This window comes from Varanus komodoensis, unplaced genomic scaffold, assembly GCF_004798865.1.
Source record: "Varanus komodoensis strain SLA01 unplaced genomic scaffold, ASM479886v1 scaffold18_3, whole genome shotgun sequence".
Taxonomy (NCBI): Eukaryota; Metazoa; Chordata; class Lepidosauria; order Squamata; family Varanidae; genus Varanus; species Varanus komodoensis.
This window is the reverse complement of record NW_025335549.1, coordinates 14,343,698-14,366,545: the sequence shown is the minus strand read 5'-3', so window position 1 is coordinate 14,366,545 and position 22,848 is coordinate 14,343,698. Positions and strand designations below refer to the sequence as shown.

The 22,848-nt window shown below is 49.0% G+C and overlaps 1 protein-coding gene across 4 annotated transcripts in view; it reads left to right on the top strand.

The window, feature by feature from the left end:
* The window catches only part of COL4A6 (collagen type IV alpha 6 chain), a 145,398-nt gene extending 122,931 nt beyond the window's left edge, over positions 1–22,467 (top strand). For 2 of the 4 annotated variants that reach the window (XM_044427517.1, XM_044427515.1), the window contains 20 exons: positions 445–606; positions 2,519–2,527; positions 3,615–3,785; positions 3,988–4,131; positions 5,153–5,278; positions 6,371–6,552; positions 6,685–6,748; positions 7,185–7,259; positions 8,298–8,405; positions 9,735–9,842; positions 11,312–11,383; positions 12,063–12,188; positions 12,354–12,470; positions 13,994–14,155; positions 14,666–14,764; positions 15,057–15,203; positions 16,232–16,348; positions 16,859–17,050; positions 17,859–18,145; positions 18,798–22,467. In XM_044427517.1, the coding sequence (XP_044283452.1) occupies positions 445–606; positions 2,519–2,527; positions 3,615–3,785; positions 3,988–4,131; positions 5,153–5,278; positions 6,371–6,552; positions 6,685–6,748; positions 7,185–7,259; positions 8,298–8,405; positions 9,735–9,842; positions 11,312–11,383; positions 12,063–12,188; positions 12,354–12,470; positions 13,994–14,155; positions 14,666–14,764; positions 15,057–15,203; positions 16,232–16,348; positions 16,859–17,050; positions 17,859–18,145; positions 18,798–19,058 (2,729 nt within the window). In that variant the 3' untranslated portion in view covers positions 19,059–22,467. Of the gene's footprint in view, positions 1–444; positions 607–2,518; positions 2,528–3,614; positions 3,786–3,987; positions 4,132–5,152; positions 5,279–6,370; positions 6,553–6,684; positions 6,749–7,184; positions 7,260–8,297; positions 8,406–9,734; positions 9,843–11,311; positions 11,384–12,062; positions 12,189–12,353; positions 12,471–13,993; positions 14,156–14,665; positions 14,765–15,056; positions 15,204–16,231; positions 16,349–16,722; positions 17,051–17,858; positions 18,146–18,797 lie in introns of those variants that run through there. The other 2 variants (XM_044427516.1, XM_044427518.1) reach the window with 2 other exon arrangements.
* Positions 22,468–22,848: the final 381 nt, after the last annotated feature.

The following is a 22,848-nucleotide window of genomic DNA, read 5'->3' as shown; positions in this document are numbered from 1 at the left end:
GAATCTCTTTTGCCCTGAGCACCATGTTCCGTTTGGAAGAAGTTCCGGGGGGCTACACATCAACAGAGGGCAGAAGAAGCCTGGCATGCAAGAACATTTCTGCTTAAGACTTCCTTTGCCAGTAACCCAAGTCTTAAGAGAGCCATTCCAGCCTTTTAGAACAGGGAAACCTGCAGAAAAACTGGGAAAGCACCAACCAGTTGGTGGCCATGGGAGGAAAGGGGTGAGGCATGGGCTTCTGAGGAACCGCGACGGGCCAGATTGGTCTGCTGGATCTGAGCTTCTGCTCCCATCCTTTAATGAGTCGGTTGTTTGCATTAGGGTGTTGTGCTGCATTTAGTGGACTTTAATGAACAGTCAGGCCAAACCTATCAGTCTGTCAGTCTAACTCAGTGGAAAGGGAGATGGGGAGTATGCTTTTAACGAGGCTTCCTCTGCTTCCAGGTTTCGATGGGAGGCCAGGTCTGCCAGGCATTAAAGGAGGACGTGGTGAACAAGGACTTCCAGGCTTTGATGGGCTTCCAGGCCCACCAGGACCTGCAGGCCCGTTCGGCATCAAAGGAAAAGCAGGTCCAGTGGGAGCAATCGGCTTACCAGGTTCTCCAGGTATATAGGGTCACAAACTGGAAGAATGTTGCTTTCTTAGGCAGGGTTACTTTCCTACTTCTTGCTAGGTTCTGAGCGTGGAGCCTGAGCATGATCTCAGGTCTGGGTTTATGAGGAGCTTTGGGTCTCCAGTTCCTACTATGGCCAGCAGGCTGGGAAACACCGGCTGTAGCTCCTCGGGCCCTGCAGTGGGCGCTGTTTCCACATATTGGTAAGCCATGATCTAGGTTAGCCATGCTCTGTTGCTTCTGACATGAACCGGCTTGCGAATGAGCCAACAACCCACAGATCGGTTTGCTTGCTTCTCCCCCACCCATTTTGCCAATTTCCTGAGCAGCTTGCTTGGTGCCTCTGCTTCAAGGCAGACGGAAGCATGGCCAAGCCAGGAATAGCTCACAGTTCTGGACATCGCAGAGATCCCAAGATACAAGGCATGGCCTGGTCTGCATGTCAGCCCGCCGTGCTTACGTGACTTGCAGAGGCGATTGTGCCATGTTGGGTGCCTGAAGTCACCTGCCCAGCCACGGCTTACTGTGGCCTGCAGATCCACCCGGCAGGGTTGTCTCAAACAATGCATGGCTTGTTTTAGGGTTGTTGGAGGATTGTTGAACCTTCAACTAATTCCTGCCACCTGGGCTTGTGCAAAATGACACACTGGGGGCCTGTAGGCAGATGCAATAGCCCCTGAGGGGTAACATAAGCCATGGTGGGCCATTGTATTGTGTGAATGGGCCTCATGGGTCCTATATGTGTTTGTAGCTGGTTAACAAACCATGGTTTGTTTACAGGGATGTGTTCAGACACAACAACAAGCCAAGTTTCAACAAACCACATCACGGCTTAGCATTATGTGCAAACCGAGGCCAGCAGGAAATCAAACTAAGCTGATAGATTTGCAAGCTACAATATCCTAACTTCTCAGTCAGTAGCTGGAAGTACTTAGTTGGGCCTGGTGGTTGTGGAGATCTCCAGCTCAGATTAGTCAAGCTCCCTGGCCTTCCCTAGAAAGGAAATGTCACTGCACTGCTGTGTTAATTGCAGATAATAGATCGAAGAATTAATCTTAAGTGAGCCTTTTAAAAATTCATGATCATCATTAATACTAACATTCATGACCCACATTCATGCTTTCATTTCAGAAAATGTAACCTTTCAGAAGACCTCATCCTTCTGTTCTCATTTGCTTTTCCTAAGAGCTGCTGTATCTTTTTATCCCTCTGATCAATAAAATAACTTCTTTTTCCTTCATTCCCCAAGCTCATCCTCCATCATGGAATGGATGCAGGACCAGCCCCACAAAATACCTCAAGACTGATTGTTTGGGGGAGGGGCAATTGATTTGCTTCTTCAGCATGCACTATTTCACAATTTAAACTCCAGGCAGCTACAGTTTTGCAAATGCCATCTTTCCGTTTGGAACTCTGTTGGGCTTCCCGGAGGAAATCCTGTAAGGCAATCCAAGGTCCATTTCCCCGCTGCCCGAGTCCTCCCACCCTCACCTGGTGCAGGAACCAGGAGGGAAAGATCCAAAACGCTGTGAAAGGTCCAAAGAAGCTTGGCGTGTGAACCCGCTATTTCACCCACTTTGCACCCACAGCCACTGTGGGTGCTGCTCCCCTCCCCATTCCTTTCTACCCAAATCAGGACAAATTCAGTGGCACATGCTACCTGGGTGATCAGGCAGGGGAAGGGACCTTTCACAGCTCTGGCCCATCCCCATGTTTGCACTGCCTCCCGTCAAGGAGCGAAGGTTACAGTCGTTTCCCGAGTCGTTCATTTCGATCATGCTCTTGCTCTTTCCCTCCCATTCATACTTTTTTGTCTATTTTTCCTCACCATGTTTCTGTTCCATTACCACCAACCTCTCCATTTCTGATGTCACACTGTATTGGTTGTTGGGTTCTTCACCTAGGCTGTCAAGGTGAGAGAAAACTTGCTGTAGCTTAATAGATCCTGGACTAACCTCTAGCTAGCTTTCGGTGCTGCTGGAACACCTGCACTGACTGTAGGTGACACCCCTTATCCGCACTGAGGCTGAGCCTGCCTGGGCAGGTCAGCGAGTTGAATCCGGAAGAGCCGTTTGCACTGGGGGGCCCTGGCATGGACCTCCGTTCTGTTGCAGTCCCTGCTCCGCTTTCCCCTGCTACCTCCATCCATCTGAAGTAAAGACGGAGTTCTTTCACTCCTGTACTTCTTTTTGGATCAGGTGGTGCCATCGAACCCCTGCAATCAGAAACTGGCAAATTCGTTGCCCACTTTTCCTGCTTCCGGTGCTGCTTCCCAGAAACTACCTCTTTTTTTGTTCAGGATGCCTGAGCATCCTTTTTTGACATTTCAAGTCGTCGCTACAGCGAACCAAATTACAAAATATGCAGAGCAGTCCAAAGTTGCAGCCAGAAACACCTAGCCAGAATTCGGGGGCCAAATTCAACATGACTCACACTGTTACTGATTAACGTCAGCAGTGATGTTTCTAGCATCGTGAATCCAGTCCGGAAAACAATGCCTGGACTGCAGAATGATCAAAGTGATGATGAAGATTTTTCTTTTTTGCTTCACCGGACATGGTTTTGGATTTTGTTTTCCTTCTCAGTTAACCTCTTTGGTTTGCTCTGATGGAGAGGGTAGCCAGTGGAATGCATTTTTCCAGATGTTTTCCATCCCAGCGTGTGTGGCCTTGTGATTTGTAGCACACATGTTTCTGAAACACTGGCTGATCAGTCCTAAATTTCTCCCAAGCATAAGGGGTTTCACTATTGGCCATTGTATAGTGGTGTAGGAAGTAACTCTCCTTGGCCTTTGAATTGTTAGTTAGAGGACTAATGCTTTATTTATTTTATTTTTGCCACTTCTAAACTTGTGCCTATTAGAAAAGCTGCATGCCTTTTTGAGGTTCCATCTCTCCTATGCAAACACAAAGCTCACAACAATACAGCTTTGGAGGATGGTTGCAGAAGGGGAAGGAGACAGGGACTGTGATAAAGCACGCCTTGCTTGTCTTGGTTCAGGAACTCCCGGAGAAAAAGGCAGAGGTGGCGACGCGGGTCCACCAGGCCCTGCTGGGATGAAGGGTTTCCCAGGCCTTGATGGTCTGCCGGGACGTCCTGGAGAAAGAGGATTCCCTGGACCAGCTGGCCTTTTGGGACCGGATGGAAATCCAGGTTTCCCTGGATCCAAAGGTAAAAGTTACAGTATAAATGTGTCTTTTGATGTTTGCTTCATCTTGGTGCACCTGGCAACTCTTGTGCTCTGGATCCCACCACCCTGTTTGTTGAAAAGATAGTCAGTTGAACCCCAAATGTTTATTTGGGCAAGTGGGGGGAGGTCGCAGACAAGCCCAGTTTGCTTGGACTCAAATTCTTGCTTTGCTCTTTGAAACAGGGGAAAGGGGCTCAGCAGGCATGCTTGGCTTCCCTGGCTTGCCAGGCCTCCCTGGAATCCCGGGGGCAGAGGGGCTGAAAGGAGCTGCAGGGGCAGTGGGAAGAGATGGCAGTCCTGGATTTCCTGGACTCCAAGGCCTTAAAGGTAAGTCCCAACACTTGGGATCTGGCTGAAGAAGACTGGAATGGCAGGATCCAGCCCCCCAAGGGATAAGCGTCCCTCCAGAGACGTCTGGGTCCCCACTGGACTTGCCTGTGGCTCTGCCCTTTCTTCTCCCGGGCCTCCACTTCCCCGGGAACTCATTTCCACGGTGCCTTTTGTGGTGCCTCTTCTCTTAATCCTCATCATGCCCCTGATCCCTCTGGTGCTACACAGCCTCCTAGTCCTCATGGCCTACTGCAACCTTCCCTAAGCTGGTGCCTCCAGATTTTTTCAGCTACAGTTCCAAGCAACCCTGGCCTGGGAGTTGATGTCCAGAAGATCTGGAAAGCAGCAACTTGGAATCACTGAACTTTGCACAGGTGGAGAACAGGTTTTGGCCTACAACTCCCATGTTCCCTCACCCTTGGCTATGCTGGTTAGGAGTGATGGGAGTTGTACCTCCAACATCTGGAGAGCAACAAGTTACCCACCTCTGGCATACGCCTTCCCTGCTCCAGTTGCCTTTGCTCTCCCGGCATTAGTTTGCTTATGTCAAGCTTTTTTTCTGTTTATTTGCAATGACTTGTTTCAAAACAATATCCAAACAGTCCCTAAATTGGACGCTTTGTGGGGCAGGGAGCTGGCCTCTGGTACTCTGTAAAGCAGCTGATGCTGGTTATAAGGAACAATTCTGTCTGCAGACCAGGAAATGTACCCTCTCTGCGTCTGGGAGGGACTCTATAAAGCAGCTGGAGGCAACATGGTGTTCAGGGACTCCCTACGCCTTTCGTGGTGCCAAGCAAGTTGCCCTGCTCCTCCCACTTGTTTTTAAGCACCGTAATTTCCTTGCGGACAACTGGAATCTCTTCAAAGCCAAGTGAGGACTCTGCCTTGCACTTTGTGGCCAGTCCCTTGGGGGCCATCTGGAGGGGACCCAGAACAAGGTTCCCAAACATCAAAATGCACCTGGAGACCCCAAACGCTTCTCTGTCCCAGGATAACTCCTCTCTCCTCCCTTCTGCAGGAGACAGGGGGAACCCTGGCGCCCCGGGGGCCCCTGTGTTCAGGCCTCCAGAGCTGGAACTCAGATTCAAAGGAAACAAGGGTGAACCAGGAGCCCTCGGACCTGATGGATTTCCAGGAGCCAGAGGTACTTGCTGTCGCTTGGATAGGACCCTCCAATTTCAGTGCTTGCCCTCATCCAGTCACCGCTTAGAGAACCTTCTTTGTCTATTTAATTAAAGCCAGGCTGGGATGCTTCTGTGGGGTGTTTGTCCCCAGTGAAAACGGAGAGAATTCCCTGATATTAGGGGATGTGGGAGTTGGCTTGGCTTATTTTTACAAAGCAGCCACAGAAACACTCACACAGTGTTTATAAAGACACTGCTGCTCATCTCAGCTGGGTAGGAAGGCCGATGGGGCTGCCTGACTAGAGGGCCCGGGAGGCCCCTTCTGACTCACTCGGTTTCTATGTTTATGGTCCCTTCTCTGGAGGGACTTTGGCAACCTTTCACGCTCCCAGTGGCTGGGACCTGCTTTCTTAGACATTTAGAAAACACAGTGCAACCGCTTCATGAAAATGAGCTAAGCCAACCCCACCGCCAAACAATGCAAAATCTCAGGGAAATTCTCCCACTCACCTCAAACCCTGGGGAACATTTCACTCTCACCAAGATGATGGAAATAGTGGAATTAAAACTGCATTGCGGGTGTAGCTGCCACACCGACCAAAGGTGGTGAAAGGTTCTTGGTTGCCACCAAGACCAGAGGAACCTCCAGGGACAAAGGTGAGCGAAGGAGCACCAGCAAGCTCCTAACCTGCTCCTCTAAGGGAAGGACAACCCCATCAAAACTCAGCTGCTCAGCTTCCAGGCAGGAGAACTGCTTGCTTACAGGGCCTTCATCTCACCAGGAAACAGGTGAAGGCATCACCTGCCCCATCACTGCTTCGTCTGCCCTATGACTGCGTCTGGATGCCAGTTCAAAACCTGAACAGCTGTACTTGATTCAGATGTAACACAGGAGCGATTTTTGTCATGCTTTCCAGAAGTATTTGGTCGACATGATTGGAACTTTGTCTCTGATCCATTGAGGCTCTTCTGGGTTCCTTAAATGAATCTAACATTCTTGGAATGCTTTGTCGAGCTGAATAAGAATCGACTGTCCGTACACATGTATCCCATGTCCTTTTGGAGGAATGGTGGACAACCACCCTTTTCCAACCATCGTGCCATTCTCCTAGGGGACAAGGGACTCCCTGGCAAGCCCGGACAGCCTGGTCTCCCTGGTATACCTGGGTCACCAAGTCGAGAGAGAGGACGGACCGGAGAAGTCGGCTCTCCAGGCCCCCTGGGTTTTCCTGGCTTGTCAGGACAGAAAGGAGCTGCTGGCATTGTTGGGTTTCCAGGGATGCCCGGAGAAAGTGTGAGTGTGTCCCTTTCCATTTGCTAATGGGGGTCTCAGGTGGGTTCCTTTATAGCTGGACATTATTTCCTCCGCCAGCCAAGGCTGACCTCCATGTTAATTGCGGTGCTTAAATGACATTTCTTCCATCAGGGTGCTCAGGGTCTACCTGGCTCACCTGGATTCCCAGGGACCTCAGGACAGCGTGGTCCAAAAGGTAAGATGCTGAAGTGGGTCCCCCCCCCTTTTGAGTGTGTCTTTTCTAGAGAGCATATCACAGAGACAAATAGCACAGGAAAAAAGAAGAAATGGGGAGCTCAAAGTTTATTCTAATAATCCTCTCAGGTGCTTCTTGTGAGTAGCAACTTTTAACGAGAAAGGAGGATGGTTGCTTTTCTCACATTATGGTAGACATCTGGATTGCCTAATGCAGCTTTCCCCACCCAACACCTTTCAGGTGTTTTCGACTACAACAGCCAGCATCCCCAGGCCAACTAGGATGGCTGGGGAAGCTGGGTGCTGTAGTCCAACATATCTGAAGGGCAACAGGCTGGAAAAGGCTGTCCCAGTGAATCAATGAGGTAGGAACAGGACGGTCTTAAGCAGGTACTTGTAATGCAACATGTAATTATGGGTTTCCTTGACTCTTTCAGGTGACCGAGGGGAATCGATTGGAATCCCAGGTGCTGTCGGAGCTAAAGGAGAACGAGGAGGACCTGGGCGTCCAGGTAGATGACAGGTGGTGACTCGTACAGCATCCTGGAAGAGAAGGCTTCCAGGATTTACTCAGAGTGACTTTAAAGTATCGATCAAGATTAGGTCCTTGAAGTCTAAATTAAAAGATGGACTGGACACCGTTTTTCAAACAGCAAATAGTTAGGGCTTCTGACAGCATAAGCCAAGTGTTAATATAAGCACGCTAACACTTCACTTTGTAGGTTGATTTCCAGCTAAAGGGGGTGTAAATAGGGGGCCCAAAGCTTCTGGGGTTAATGGACAGATCTGGGATCTTGAAAGAGTGTCATGGCTGCTCATACGAATTGGCTTCCAGTGTTGAGTATACCCTGTCACAAACACAGCCCCTTCCTAGAAGGCAAACTGGTAAGATGTTGACCTTGCTCACACATGGCAGTGAGACTTCTGCAGTGATCACGGGATACTTTTGGTTGCAAAACAAGCCACGAACATCACACATGTAGGTTGTTACTGTAACAGCTGAACTCAGACACTTGGTTTGTTTGTGGATTGAACAAACCAAAGTTAATTTGGGGTTGCAAACCACAAACAACCCGAAGTTTCTGGGTCCTGATATTATGGTAACAATGTATGCTTGAACTGTGTGGAGGTTGGTTTGCGTCCCAGGAGTGGCCTTGTGTACGTTGCTTGTCCCCAGGAAATTTGGAGTTTAATGAATCCACAGATTGCTGCCATTATGTCCATACTGGACCTAAAAGAAAAGCAAATTGCCGAAGAACCTAAGAGCAAAGCAGAAGTCACGCTTATGAATCCCCCTAAATATGGTATGCCAGTCAAAATTAATCTAAAGAATCTTAAGTAACAAAAATAAAAATCTGGAGGGGCAAGGTACACTGGTACCCAGGGGGACTCCAACTCTGGAAACCTGCACCCTGTCCCAGTAGTCAGTTCAGACTGAATGGGCCAGTGGGGAGGGATGGCAGAAGATGGTTATGTCCCAGCAGGAAGCAGACAGATCGTCTTGGGAAATGCACGTACCATAAGCCTGATTCTTTGTATGATCTCTTGAGGTGCAAGAGGCCTTGAAGGACCAAAGGGTGATCCAGGATTCCCCGGAAACATTGGACAGTACGGACAGAAGGGTGCACCAGGGGACCTTGGTCAAAAAGGGCTTCCAGGTACCAAGGCCGTTTAGGGGGCTGTTTTCAATCAATCGGCAGATGCTCAGAGAATCTCTCCTGCTTTCTGCCTGTCTCAAGTCCAAGGCCTATAAAATAGATACTTGCTGTGAACAAATCACACAACACAGAAGTGATTATTCTCTTACTATTGGAGAGAGAACATTTGAAGCAGAGCCCAAGAACGTTGGCTGTTGTTCTAGTCACAGCTATTAGTCTTCGCTTAAAACAATGGTTTTAAATCCACTTTGGAAAAGGCAGAGAAATTATCTGCAACAACCATGGTAGTGAATGTGCTCTGTGGTGAGGGGAGCTTTCGTTTTCATTATCGCTTTGCCTGCCTGGCCAAGATTTGAAGTGGATGACTTCAGGCTGATCCTGCGGAGCTGATGGGTGGGAAATGCGGCACAGTTGAAAGGAAGTCCTTCTTCACACAGCACATTGCTAAACTAGGGAATTCATGTCACAGGAAGTCGTGATGGCCACCATTTTGTTTGGCTTTAAAAGAGAATCGGGCAAATTCATGGAGGAGAAGGCTAGCAGTGGCAACTATCTTTGCTGGCCATGGGCTACCTGCTTCACCAGAGGTGACATGCCGGCGTTCACAAGTTGCTGAGGAGCTTGGGCAATGGAGGGCTGGCACCCATCCTGCCTGAGGGATCCTGCGAGCAAGCTGGCCTGCCACCCTGTGAATGGGGTGCTGGACTGGATGGATCATTGGCCTGAACCGGCATGGCCATTCTTATGTCCTTAGCGCCTTCACCGGAGTAGATACTAGATTAATTTAATTCTTACTCTTAGCTATTAATCAATTGGAGTAGATGCTACATTAATTTGCCTGCTGTAGCCAGGGTGCTGTCTGAAAGCACGTTGAAACTATGTTGGTTTGGGTTTGATCAATGCTAGGATGGGAGACCAACTGGAGATCTTCCGTATGTTCTTTCTCTTCTTGGGAGAAGCGCGTGATTAGGGATAAAAAGGGGGGAAACTCAGACGAAAGAGAAGTAGAAAAGAACAGGGAGAGGAGAGAGGAGTAATTTTTCCAAGTTTTCAGAACTCTCCATAAAAAGAAATGGGTTGGGGGAAGGGTTTCTTAGTACATTTCTCCCCAGCTGTCTGCTTGCCCCCCACCCGGCACTTCAGATTTCTTTGCAGTATATCCATGTCATAAACATGTTGACCTGCCCTCGCAGCCCTTCTCCTAAGCTTGTTTCCCTGGAAGTCCAACCCCCTGGAGCTCTTGCGCTCTGCAATGTAGGCGCATGTTCTGCAATTGAATGTCCTTCATCTGTGTCTTTGCTTTCTTCCTCCATGCATCTCCTTGGCCAGGCCTCCCTGCAGTCGCTGGTTCAAGAGGCAACCCAGGCCTTCCAGGTAGTCCTGGGCAGCGTGGCCCTCCAGGTTTTCCCGGGCTTCCAGGCACTTCGGGGCTGAAAGGTAGGGCTTTGTTCGCTTGTTGTTCCCTCGCTCTTGGAGAGAATCCCGCGTTGTGGGTGTGGGCTGGAGGGACGAACCATTCTGGCAAAGGCAGCTTGTTCAAAATTACCAAGGGGCAGCAGGAGCAGGCAACTCCATCCCACGTGGTGCAGATGCACAGTGCTTGTTTTCCCTGGTGTGGTTAAGACTTGCCCGTCTGTGGCAGGGTAGGCATTGCTTCACCCCACAGCCTGGCTCTGCAGGACCACACAGAGGGTGGCAGGGGATGGAAGAGCAGCAAGCAGCCCTGACATTAGCAGTCGGGGCCCTTCACGCACAGCTCTATGCAAGGCAGCCTGCTTTCTGCATCATAAAAAGATGCAGTGCAGAGGTCCTGCTTCGGGAGCCTCCTCGAAGGAGATAGGAGGGTGGCTACTCGGATTAGGGCCTTCTTGGTGGCGGCACCCCATCTATGGAATATGCTCCCCAGAGAGGTTTGCCTGGTGCTGACACTTCTTTTCGGCGTCAGGTGGAAACCTTTTCATTTTCCCATTATTCTACTGTCTAATTGGTGTTAATCTGGGTTTTCTCATATTGAAATGTCGGGTGCTATGCTGTGCTTTATTTTATTGCTGTGCTTTGTTTCATTTTATTTGTTGCTTTTGTTATAAACTGTCCCGAGACATTCGGTGGTGGACGGGTTATAAAAGCTATAGATAGATAGACAGACAGACAGACCATTGCATAGTCGGCCAGGCCCACCACTCTTGGATGTGTTTCCAGACACTCGGCTGAATATTTTTTACTTTAAATCTGCATGATCCTTCTTAGCAACAAGGTACCGATCAATCAGTACATATGTTCTGCATCAGAGCTTCATTTTTTGTGCCTGTGTTTTGATTTATGTGCATTTAAAATGCACCACTGCACATGCTTCGAGTCTGTCTTCTTTAATATCAGGATTAATAAACTCCTTGCTGGCTTATTTCTCATTTAAATATGTCAAGGATAGAGGCACAATCGTAATACACAGGGAATGGGGAACAAAGAGTGTTAGTTCTTTGTTTCTCAGCTGAAGTCACAGATATATCTAAAGGGAGGCCCTGTAAGTCCATGAAGGGCAGAATCTGTTGTGTGTTTAGACAAAACAAAAAGCCCTACAGTTCCCAGCTTGCCTCAACCAGCCGCAGATTCCTGTCCCAGGGAAGATCTGCTCCGCTCCCTCATGCCAGGTTTTCAGACAGTTGTTTGCAAAAGGGCTTTGTGCTTTGTTTGAGCAAACTGTTCTTTGGCTATTCATTTTTGGACTGTTCTTTCACCATCACATTTTCTTGCTGCCTTAATATGTGTCTTTAAAATTAACCTTGCAAGCTTCCCTATAGGACCATCAGACCCAATGGCAGGTCTGGGTCTTTGAATGAGAGAAACACACTGCCTGCGTTTCTGCTGCCGCCCAGTACTCAGTTCAGCCTTCTCCTCTCTTTCTGCAGGCTTCCCAGGCTTCCCAGGTTTGAATGGCCTGAACGGCTTGCCAGGAACAAAGGGACTCCCCGGCACACCAGGTAACTTGAGACTTACCAGGTAACTTGAGCACCTGGTTCCCAGCCCACCGGCGGACATTTTGGCCCTTGCCGATCCTCTGAGGGTGCAGTCCTATGCATGGTTAGAAAGGAAAACATCCTGCAATTCCCAGGATTCCCAGCCAGCCACTGCAGGATGCCAGGTCCTGTCTAACCATGGGAAGGACTGCGTCTTTATGGTTCCTTTCTATAGGCTAGGGGTGCATAAACTCAGGGCTTCCCAGGGTCTCAGTCTGGCCCCTTGTGATTCCCCAGAACCAACCATTTGGTGGGCCACTGACCCATCTGCTGTTCTTCCCCTTTTCTGAAAGGTTGACACCCCTCCCACGACTCAGTCCCCATCACTGAGGCATCGTAATGAAATGCGCTGGTGGTGCGGATCCAATGTGGAGCCTCTGCAAAGGGAAATTTGGCAGGCCCAATACCCCTGCCATAGATGTCTTCACACTGTCCTCCTCTTGTTTCCAGTTCCCCAAATATCAGAGCAAGAGTGTTGCATGTTGGCCTCCACGCAGCCATTTGTGGTTCATCGTGGGCCTTCCATTCTTGAGCGGGTCCCAGAGCAGACTGCTTTGATGCAGCGCACAAGGGCAGGAGCGGCGCAGGACCTCAAAGGGTGTTTAACAGGCTGCCTTGTTGTGTGTGTCCATCCTTTTGTCAGGTCTGAGTGAAAGTGGACTTCCAGGCCCTGCAGGGTTGCCAGGCACCAAAGGCAAGCCGGGTGACTCGGGATTCCAGATTGGACCCCCAGGGTTTCCTGGACAGAAGGGACTCCCAGGAGATGCAGGTAAATAAGAAGGGTCAGAAGAAGGCATGCAACTTCTGGAGCAAAGCCACAAGGAGAGCGGAAGTGTTCAAGAACCCAGCCAGCCACACCCCTTTATCTCCTGGCTGGTCCTTTTCCAAGCAAGTAGAGAAATCAGCCGATGAATGAGTGTTCCTGTCATTCTAGGTCGTCCCGGAGCCTTTGGGCCACCTGGTTTGCAAGGACCTCCTGGCCTCTCCTTTCCATCTCAAATTCCTGGGAGACCAGGTGACGCTGGACGACCCGGGGAAGATGGAAGGCCAGGTACGGAATTGGGAACATTATAGGTGGACTTTACAGAGATGCCTAAAAGTCTCCTTAATGGGGAAGTTGGACCTGGAAGGATCCGTGGCTGCAGTTGAAGAATGTTGCCTCCCCAAACCAGGAATTTTGTCCCTTATTCTGTGATCTCAGGAATAGGAGGCAGGGGGCATTTGCAGACTTTCACCGGAAGATTGTGCAAGTATATGATGCAACATGGCCCTTAAACTGAAGTTAGGGTTCAACAGAAATTCAATCAACGCCTGTCTCAATTATAAGAGAGTTTCTGCTGATGTGCTTAATGTGTTCTGCAGTTTTTCCTCGGGGCCTAACCAGGTGGAATCAGGGAGGCCACATTTAATTCTCCATGTCAAGTGGGGAAGTCAAGGGACCCCCCCCCCCATTAGTGAAAAGGCCACCTGTCCAGTTTGCTGTCTTCTTCTTGGGCAGATCCTGAGTCAGGGAGGGGTGTTATTTAGGTGATCTGAGGGTGCCCTCATTGGAAGGTTGGTTGGGGAAGGGAGTACTTACTACGCAAGAGTCCCATCCTTCCTACTTTTTAATTAGTTTAAATTTTTCAAAAACTTCCCAGCAGTCACCCTCAAGCAATGCAGAATCATTCTGAGGGAGAACGGTGTGTGCACTTTCAAAGCAGCCGAATTTTCCCTGCCGAATTTTCTTCTGCTGAATGTTCTCAGAACTGTTCTTTGAACATTGCCTGTTATACAACATGACCCAAAGCTTCTTTCCAACACCGCCCTCCTGTCCTCACAGGTAAACCTCTTCAGGCACCCTTCTTCCCAGGCTGGGAAGCTGCCACCCAGGATCCTACAGCCACTAAACCCGAGTACATGAAACAGAGAAATACCTACATCTCCTTCCTTTATTTGTTCTTCTGTTTCCCTCCCCCTTCCTCTGCTACATGCTTTGAGAGGTCCATTTTTAAATTATAAACCTCCCTTCTCCATAAAACCCACATATCTGGAAAGTGCTATATAAAGCGATCTAGTTATGTATAGACAAGGCCAGCCGCACCTTTAGATGTACTGAGGTGGTGATCTCAGGTGGCAAATGCTGGAGGTGAATGTGAAGAGAGCAGGTGGCCGACTCTGTGCCCCTTACAGAGGGCTTCTCGTCCTCACTACTGAAGTAAGATTCAGTTGAAGACGGAATGGGAGCTGTGCCATCTTGTTCTCCAACTCAGTTGCAAAGGAGTCTGGTCTCGGTCATAGTTGTACACAGAAAGAGACGTTCTCTCCCTCTTTCCTTCTCTACTTCTGTCGAATGGGGATATTATGGCAAGGAGAGAAGAGCCCAAGGTGGCAGGATCTGCGAGAAGCTCTTCCCAGAATCCTTTTTGGCTTCTGAGGCTTCGGGGACCAGTGCCAGTAAATCCATTGCCCACTTTTGCAAGCTCTTGGGGTAGCTGCTGCTATCCACAGCGGACGAGGTGAAGCTGCCGTTGTTTTGGGGGATGTGCAAAGACCGCTGGTTCTAAGCTTTCTCTGCTTGTTTCATTTTTCCAGGTCCCCAGGGAGCCCCCGGGCCACGGGGACCCCCAGGCCCAGCCTTCGACCAAGGTGACACAGGGGTTCCAGGCTTCCCCGGTGTGCCTGGCTTGCCAGGCCTCAAAGGGGACACAGGCATCCCTGGGCTAGCCGGAGTCCCAGGAGCATCAGGATTCAAAGGTAGGACCCTCCCTTAATTTTGATATTTTTTCCACTGCATCCTGTGGCATAAAATGTCCCGTCTGTCTAATCACTGACACTCTCCAGATAGCTGTGATTATTATTTCTGTACCAAAGCCGATGCATGCAGAATCAGGGTGGGCAACATGCAGGAGGGGGCCACCCCCCCCATTTAAAACAAAATGGTGCACAGAGAGTTGGGAACCCTGTTTTAAACAGAAAAGCATGGCTTTTTGCTACTGGCAAAATTTGGTGGGATGGTGGAGGCAATTTTGGAGCAGGAGAAGCTGCAGAAAGGGGGCATTTGCAGTCCAGATGTTGCCCTGAATGGAAAAGGAAACAATCTTGTGAATGTTCTTCATTGAACTGTGTAAACATAAATGAGCAGACACCTGGAACCGGGGGTCAGACTAGATGGCCCAGGAGACCCCTCCTGACTTGTTCTGTTTCTGTGTTTCTAAATGCTTTAGAATTTAGAATAAAAACTGTTTTACCACTGCCTCCTTTCAGGCATCAGGGGCGACTCAGGCTTCATGGGGATGCCAGGTAAAGATGGTCCTTCAGGTGATCCAGGCTTCCCTGGCTTGAAAGGTGAAACAGGCTTTCAAGGTAAGCAAATAAGGGGAAATGAGGTAAACTTTGGAAATGGAGCAATATGTGGAAGAAAAGCGGGTGGTTGCATATTATTTGTTAAACTGCCCATTATTGTTTAAGTTTTTATGTTATGGTCACAGACCAGGAAGAAACTGCCCATTATGTGATGTGCCAAAACAAGTTATTTTCTATCAGGTTGAATGACAGGGCCACTACAAAACCATGCAACAAGATTTGGGCACTGCTGTAGCAGATTAGGGGAATGTCTAACCTTTGCTTACCAGCGTCACGTCACCTCCATATGCAGGTGAGCCTGGGCCACAAGGGAGTCCAGGCCTGACACAGAAGCCAGAAGACATCAAGGTTCCCCCTGGCTTAGTTGGAAACCCTGGCTTTGACGGCATCCCTGGTTCAGATGGAGAACCTGGGCTCCTCGGACTGACTGGACAGCAAGGTGAGCTGAGCTACTTACATGAAGAGCTTTGTCCAGGGAGGAATGGAGAGGCAGCAGCCACAAGGGCTGACCAGTTCGTCCAAATCTTAAGTTTGTTAGGGGAATCAGTGAGGAAGGTCTGCAGGCTTCACAATACCAGTTCACGGGTTGGAGGGCCATTGGCAATGTTCCCTCCATGGACCACCTTCCTCAGTGCATCTGCCTTCTCACAAGGGATGCGCAAGGACTGTTTTGTGTGGATGATCCATCAGAGTCCAAGTTCCAGCCAGTGTTCATCGGATGCTCACCAGGCATTGAGTCCCATGCTCTGTGCAAGGCTGGGGAAAGCTAGGGAAACATGCCTTGATTTGGTCAATGCAAAGTATCCTGCAAAATATTTTTGATCTCCAATTCTCTTAGGATGTCAGAAAAGGGTGCTTGGTGAGGGGAAAGGCTGACTGAATGTAGGATGTGGTAGTCAGGATATCTGCACTTGAGTATTGAGATGACTGGAAGAGGAGTTGCAGACATTTGGGAAGAAATTCACAGAGAAATGCTGATCTACCAGTTTTGAAAACGTAAAATCCATGTGTTAGTTTGAAACGGTCTGCATCCAGGGTGAATCAGACAGGTTCCTTTATTGCTGGAAAACGGGAGGAGAATAAATTGGTTGGTCTTTATATGAACAATACATTTAGATGCTGTGCTCAATAATGAGAAACTCCCCAGAATCCAGAGATTAGAGAAACTCCCCAATATTTGGAGAGAAGGAGGCATCCTTCCCTTGGGAGCTTGCTTTCTCAAATATTGCATTCTGCAAATCTGCCAAAACCTTTGGAAGAGGCATGATACAAAAGAAACTTAGCAAGAGGTTTGATAAGTCTTACGTTGCTAATTCTAATTGGGCAGTATTTCTCCTTAGTTGTAATCAGTGCAACTGAAAATTAACACACTGTATGTGGATGTACACATTCGTATTTATTGGTGTGGCTCGAATCTGCAGACTCAGCTAAACTGATTGATCGGACACGGTTTGTTTTTAATGACAGGCCCTAAAGGGGTTGTGGGAAGGCCAGGCCAGATGGGACCCAACGGTTTGCCGGGACCACCAGGTATCATAGGTGATCCAGGGACACCAGGTAGCCCAGGACCCCAGGGATATGAAGGTAACTTTTTTACCACGTTGCCCTACTGTGTTGCTTCTCCCTTTTTGCTTATTTTAATTAAAGGTGCAGTTTCCTTGTAACCCTTTGCCATGGAGGACGCAAAGCGTTTGGCTTTAGGCACAACTCGTGCGTCCCAGTTGACTTCTTTACATGGACTGGGAGAGCCACCGAGCGGTGGGGACACTTTGGCAGGGAAGCCGATTACGCAAAACTCTCCCCCTGGAGCATCTCTGGACAGTTGTCACGTTTCTTCTCCTGAAGCCTGAAGTGACATTGCGCTGTTCCAAGGCTTCTGGGCAGGGACAGTGGTGCTTCTCAGAAGGAGCCTGCCGGGGTTTCTTCCTCCCCAAATTGGTGCTTTTTATTTCCTACAGTTCCCATCTGAGCCAACCGTCCTCACCTAAAACACTGCTAAGTACCAGTTGCAAGGGCCTCATCCACACCAGTCCCCACTTTGCCTGCAATGCATCCATCATGGCCAAGATCCTGCCTCTTTCCTCTTCTTCCCAGGATTGTCTGGGAATCTGGGGCCCGCTGGTTTGCCTGGGATGCCGGGCCGCAGCGTCAGCGTCGGGTACACCCTGGTGAAGCACAGTCAGTCGGAGCAGATTCCGCCATGCCCGGTCGGGATGGTGAAGTTGTGGGAAGGGTACAGCCTGCTGTATGTCGAGGGCCAGGAGAAGGCGCACAACCAGGATCTTGGTAAGAGGGCAGGCACGACTCTACCCTCGCAACTTTAGGGGAGGGAAAGGACGCTTATCTCAGGGGTCCAAAAGCGCTTTTGGCTGAGGGGCAGACTGCATGTTGGAGGCTGCCTTCCAGAAGTGGGTAAGGATGGAGACTTCTGGCTGGGGGGCAGGACAGCAATGAAATAAGAATAAAGCACTCCAACCTATTTTAGCTTGAAGTGTTGACTGCTAGTGCCCAGGTAAGGAGAGGCACTTGAATTTCTTAATACTGGCGGGGGACAGGGGGGACTGGACCAAAAGCTGGGAAATCACCCAGAGACTGGCATCTGGGCGAAAGGGGCCAAAGGAAGCAGGCATGGCTGTCTGAGGAAGCTGGAGTCCCACTGGAGAGAAAGGCCTCACGACAACCCACCTGTTCTCCACCTGGGCAGTCCAAATTCAGCATCAGGAGACAGAGAATGCCACAAACTGCCTAACATTATTCCAACTGAGCAGGTGCCAATTGTGCTTTTATTTATCACTTATGTATATTGCAGAATTATTATGCACTCTCTTACTATGTTTTTATTCATTTGTCATGCCTGATTTACCCTCTCTGCCTTGTTCTCCACTCCCTGGAAATCTCACTTTTTGCTTTCAAATACATCTCTCCACACTCCTAAGGACTAGAAATTTAAATGTTTTTCCGCTAATGTTAAAAAATGAAAGTTGAGGCTGCCTTCTCCATGAAATCGAGTACAGTCGTTGCCTTGTCAATCCTAAGAGGACCCGAACTATAGAGAGTCTGAATGCACCTTGTTCTCTTGTTGGTTTTGTGCAAGGTTTTGCCGGTTCCTGCCTGCCCCGCTTCAGCACGATGCCTTTTATTTATTGCAACATCAACGAGGTGTGTTACTATGCCAGCCGCAACGATAAGTCTTACTGGCTTTCCACCACCGCTCCCATCCCCATGATGCCCGTCAGCAGCTACCAGATTGCACAGTACATCAGTCGCTGCTCCGTGTGTGAAGCCCCTTCCCAGGCCGTGGCCATCCACAGCCAGGACATCACCATCCCGCAGTGCCCGGAGGGCTGGCGCAGCCTTTGGATTGGCTATTCCTTCCTCATGGTATGTGATGCAGCATCTCAGGCATGTGAGCTGGGTTCACCCTCGGGGTTTCCCCACAACCCTCCCTGCCCGTCCTTCATGCATTCACATGACAAATCTCCAGTTCTGCATTCATAAAATTTCTGCACAGTGAGCAATACAGGGGAGAGGAGAAGGTGGTCTTAGGAAACACTTATTAATATCAAAACCCAGAATTAAAACATGGCAGGATTTGGTGGCTTCCGAGGTTTTTTCTTCTTCTAAAACCTTGGAAGCCCTCCCCTAAGATTTAGGTACCAGCTGTAAGAGCTTTGAGCGGGGATGTGCCCGGATTTTTTGGTATTTTAATTTCTACTGCCTTTGCCTTGGGCCCTAATCCATTGGCTGCACTGGACAGAGATGAGATGGAAGTGAGTCTAGTCCCCCTTGGCAAGGAGTTCCAAAGACCCAAAACACCTGCCACCAACAATGTCCCTTTGATGGCCATGGTACCAAAGAAGTCCTTTCTCTGAAGATCTAACAAAGGTTATGTTGTTGCCCTGATTTAGTGCAATCTCGGAAATGTTGAGGCACAACCTTGCTCTTTGTCGTAAACACGTTGTCTTTGGGGATTTTGTCCAACTGTACCAGTCACAGCTCTGCAAGTTAGGTGATACAAACTATTCTGTTTCAGCACACGGCAGCTGGAGCTGAAGGAGGCGGACAGTCCCTGGTCTCCCCTGGTTCTTGCTTGGAGGATTTCCGTGCCACTCCTTTCATCGAATGCAACGGCGCCCGAGGAACCTGCCACTACTTTTCAAACAAGTACAGCTTTTGGCTGACGACGGTGGAGCAGACGCAGCAGTTTCCAGACTTCCCCATCTCTGAAACACTGAAAGCAGGACAGCTCCGGACTCGGGTGGGCCGGTGCCAAGTCTGCATGAAGAACTTGTAGCAAAGGCCAGAAGCTGACAAAGGAACTTTGAGATCTTGCTTGGCTGAAGACCAAGGAACGTGTAACCTTTCCCAATTGTGCTAATGATGTTGGCCTCCACTCGGTGCCTCCCGGAGCCGTCTTCTCTGTATCACAGAACATGGTGCTATATTTCTTTCATTCTCCTATTCATGGCTACCTCAGAAAGTCTTTCTCTTCCTTCCTCGCTGCCATTTTTGTCCCCTCTTTAACATGATAAACAGATTTTAATAGGGTAAGTTTACTTTTGGAGAAAATGCGCTTGTCAAGAACTTGGCCGTTAAGCAGTGACTGCATTCACATGTCTGCATTAACAATATTAATCGGTTTAGGTGACCCATTTTTGCTTTAAAAGTACAAGCATTTTAGAGTGTCACTGCTTGATCACCTACAGCTGATTCCGCTCACCTCAGGCGAGTAGCTGTGTACAAGCCTACTCGAGAATGAATTCTGGAGGTGTACACAGACACCACCACCTGAAGCAGCTCCAGCTATCTATTCCGTGCAGCTCTAGGGAACAGGCCATGGCCAAAGGCTCGCATGGCACATTAGCAGACAAGTGAACCAGTGGGAAACGGAGTAGATGTTCCCGACATGATTGAGAAAACACATTTGTGCTCTTAACCCACGTGAGCCAGCCTGAGGCTACTGCCAGAATAAAGGTGCTCCTTTGCAAGCAGAGACATCAGGGTGATCAAAGACAAGCAATTTTATAAATCAATCACGCTGTCTGAAATGGTAAACGAAATGGTCCCTGCCTCTTGGCTGACCGTTAGCCTTCACGGCTGGGCTGCTTCACGATAGGATTGTGTTGCTGGGATTTGATCAGCCTGTGGGCAGCAGAGTGTAGCCGGGCATTTTCCTTACCCCTCCCACAAACACATCTCATTAGCAGCTTTGAGATAGGTTTCTGATGGGGCTGAAACTGTGTGTCCAAAGGCGTCATCAGACCTCATCTCTGCAATGTACGCAGATTTTGGGACCACGATCTTGTTCTTTGCCACGACCAAGATGGTGCCCGGCACAGCTTCTCAAATTGCCAGCTCTGTCCACAGCGCAAAGAAGGTTGTCCATCCCTGAGTGACCCTGCTTGCCTTTTATACATTCAGTGAAGAAATCTGAGATCCGTCTGTCCTCGACTCTTTCCCTGTGTAAGGTTTACATATTCCAGTTCCAAAACAAGCGCACACCATTGGTCTCCTCCCTTACTGAGCCCGAGCCAGGCAGGAGGGGCAAAGGAAAGCAACTGGCTTTCTAACCTGCAACCCGTTAAAACTCCCGGCTTTCTTACATGCCTCCCCTCTTAGGCGCTTTTGGAGTAATGTAACTGATTTAATCACGATCCGCCCCTGAACACGCGGCTCCTCCTCTCTTCCCTCAGCAATGCACCACTACTCCACCCAGGGAAGTGCTGCTCATTTCTTGCTTCAGACGTCATGAGAAGCAACGACTGGTTAAAAGAGGGAGCCTTTGGCGACTGAGAAGGGGAAGCACAAAGACTGCAAGTTTCCCTACTTGTAAAGGCGGATGGCTCGTTCGATGTGCTGCATCCGAATCGGGGCATCGTGGATTCTGGATGAATATCTCAAAAAGGCGGCAGGTTGCACCAGGCTGCCTCTTGCAGAACGCCACCCACATGCCAAGTGTTCTAGCTTTCATGCACACCAAGGGAGCAGTTGATTGCAGCAGCGGCCGGATCAGCCCTGGTTACTGAAGGCTGCTCCCCTGTCCCTTAGACTGGCTCAGAGTCCAGTGAAGGACCCACCAGAGAGGGGAACAAGCAGGTTCCCTCTCTGGCCTCCATCCCGCCCTTTGCTCATCCACCGCTGCTGCCTGCCTAGGTGAAGCTCAGATTCAGGAATCCGCCTCGGTGTGAGCAGAATAAGCTTCCCAGTGTGCAGCAGGGGTGCCCTAGGCGCCAGCTCAGCTGAACCCACCCGGCTCAGTCCCAGAGTGGCTGCACCAGAGTGCTGTAGGCCGGCAGGTGTTGGAAGGCGTGGGAATTTGTGGTAGCTGAGGCACAAGTCAATAGGAAAGGAGTCTGAGAAGTGCATGCTTGCGTGTGTGTGGGAAGCAGAAGGCTCCGCTGATCCGTAAAATGGGTATGTTTTCTGGAATGGCTCTGACAAGCTGAATTCTTCGGTTCTGCAACGCATGGCCTCTTTTGCAATCTGTGTCTTCGCTTACTTCGTTCAGCTCTCTGCACTGCCCATGTGCTGAGATCTCTGCCTTGGATTTAATTGATCTGTAATCTTGACTCGCATTCTTGAGTTATTGGCTTTAACATTCTCTTCCATGGATTTGCAGATTACCTTTACAACTAGCTGCAACCTGCTTCCCCATGCGCGTGGGTGCATATAAAAGTTTTAAGTGTGTCTGTGTTTAGAATGTGTATACACTTGTGTTAAACCAAGCTCTTGCTGCTGTGCTTGCCGCAACCACTGGTCCTCAGAACTCCAGTATTATGTGCGGATGGTCTTTGCTCAGTGGCAGGTGACTCAAGTATACACATGTTTAAAATAAATAACTAAACTATGCCAGAACTGTTCTGAGATGACCAAAGCATTTGCTGAAGATTCCCATCATCACAACCAGAAGCTTTCAGGTTTGATACTGCTAATGACTGAGGAGAGCATGGAGGGAGATTCATTTTCACTTTGAATAAAACACACACTAGCATTAATAGCAGCTCACAGAATCCACGGTGATTGGTAACAGGCATGCAACCCTGAGCAATTTTCACCCAGTCTGCCTTTCCCACAGAGCACATGTGATCTGTGAGCCTTAATTGCATGGCACGGCATAGCTTCCCTCTGCTGTACTGCATATATATAAAAAAGGAGTTTTACAAGCTGGTTACCCAGGTTTGTATTCAATGCTTTTGCAGCCTCAAATTTATGTTTTGCTCTTATCTTTCAGAGGTAGCCGTGGAACTGTCAGTGTTTAAGTAATTAATAGACTAAATAAATTAATATACTAAACAGTTCAATTTTACATTAACGTAACACTGAGAATATGTTGGATGAATGTTTTTACTGCTAAAACAAAGGTTATTTTCCTTATTTTATTCTGATGGTCAGGGCGGGGGTATGAGTTTTTATAATGCACTGCTGAAAGCATTTCAGGGCACTGATTGTATTTTATTTTTTCCCAAAGAGCCATAAATACATATATATGAGTTTTATGAATTATGCTCATTTTTCCCTCACATGGCAATAAGCTTGGTACTTTCTCCAGTTGTGTAACTTTAATTTCCAAGTTCTGTTAAACAGGAAAGCAGTTTCTGTACAGAAGCTGGGTACTCCCCAGAGCCTGAACATGGAATTCAAATGGATCCTTGTAGCTCATTATGCCTATCTACAAATAAACCCCACGTTGGGACTTGGATTTATCTAACGACTGTCTGCATTAACTCCAAGTTGTTTCAGTGGGTCTACCTTAAGTTGGACTGAGATTAGATCCATCCTTAGGTCTTGGCCAGGACTGCAGTGGTTTTGATGTGGATTCTGATGAATTGGCAGAGAAGAAAGGAAAACTGCAAATAATTATGGAATCTGAGAGAAACAGATTTATTCTCCATCACGAAAACTACTTGCAACCGAGGGTGGGGAGTAGCGCTGTGGGAGCGGTCTGGCCTGGGAATCTCAGCTCAGCTCCCTGGACTCGGACTGCCTTGCTCTTTGCCCGAAGTCCGCCTCATTCGGAGCATTTGTGAGTATAAATCTGAGCCCATGAGGCTGGCCTGTGCACGCACAGCCAGCTGTGCACACAT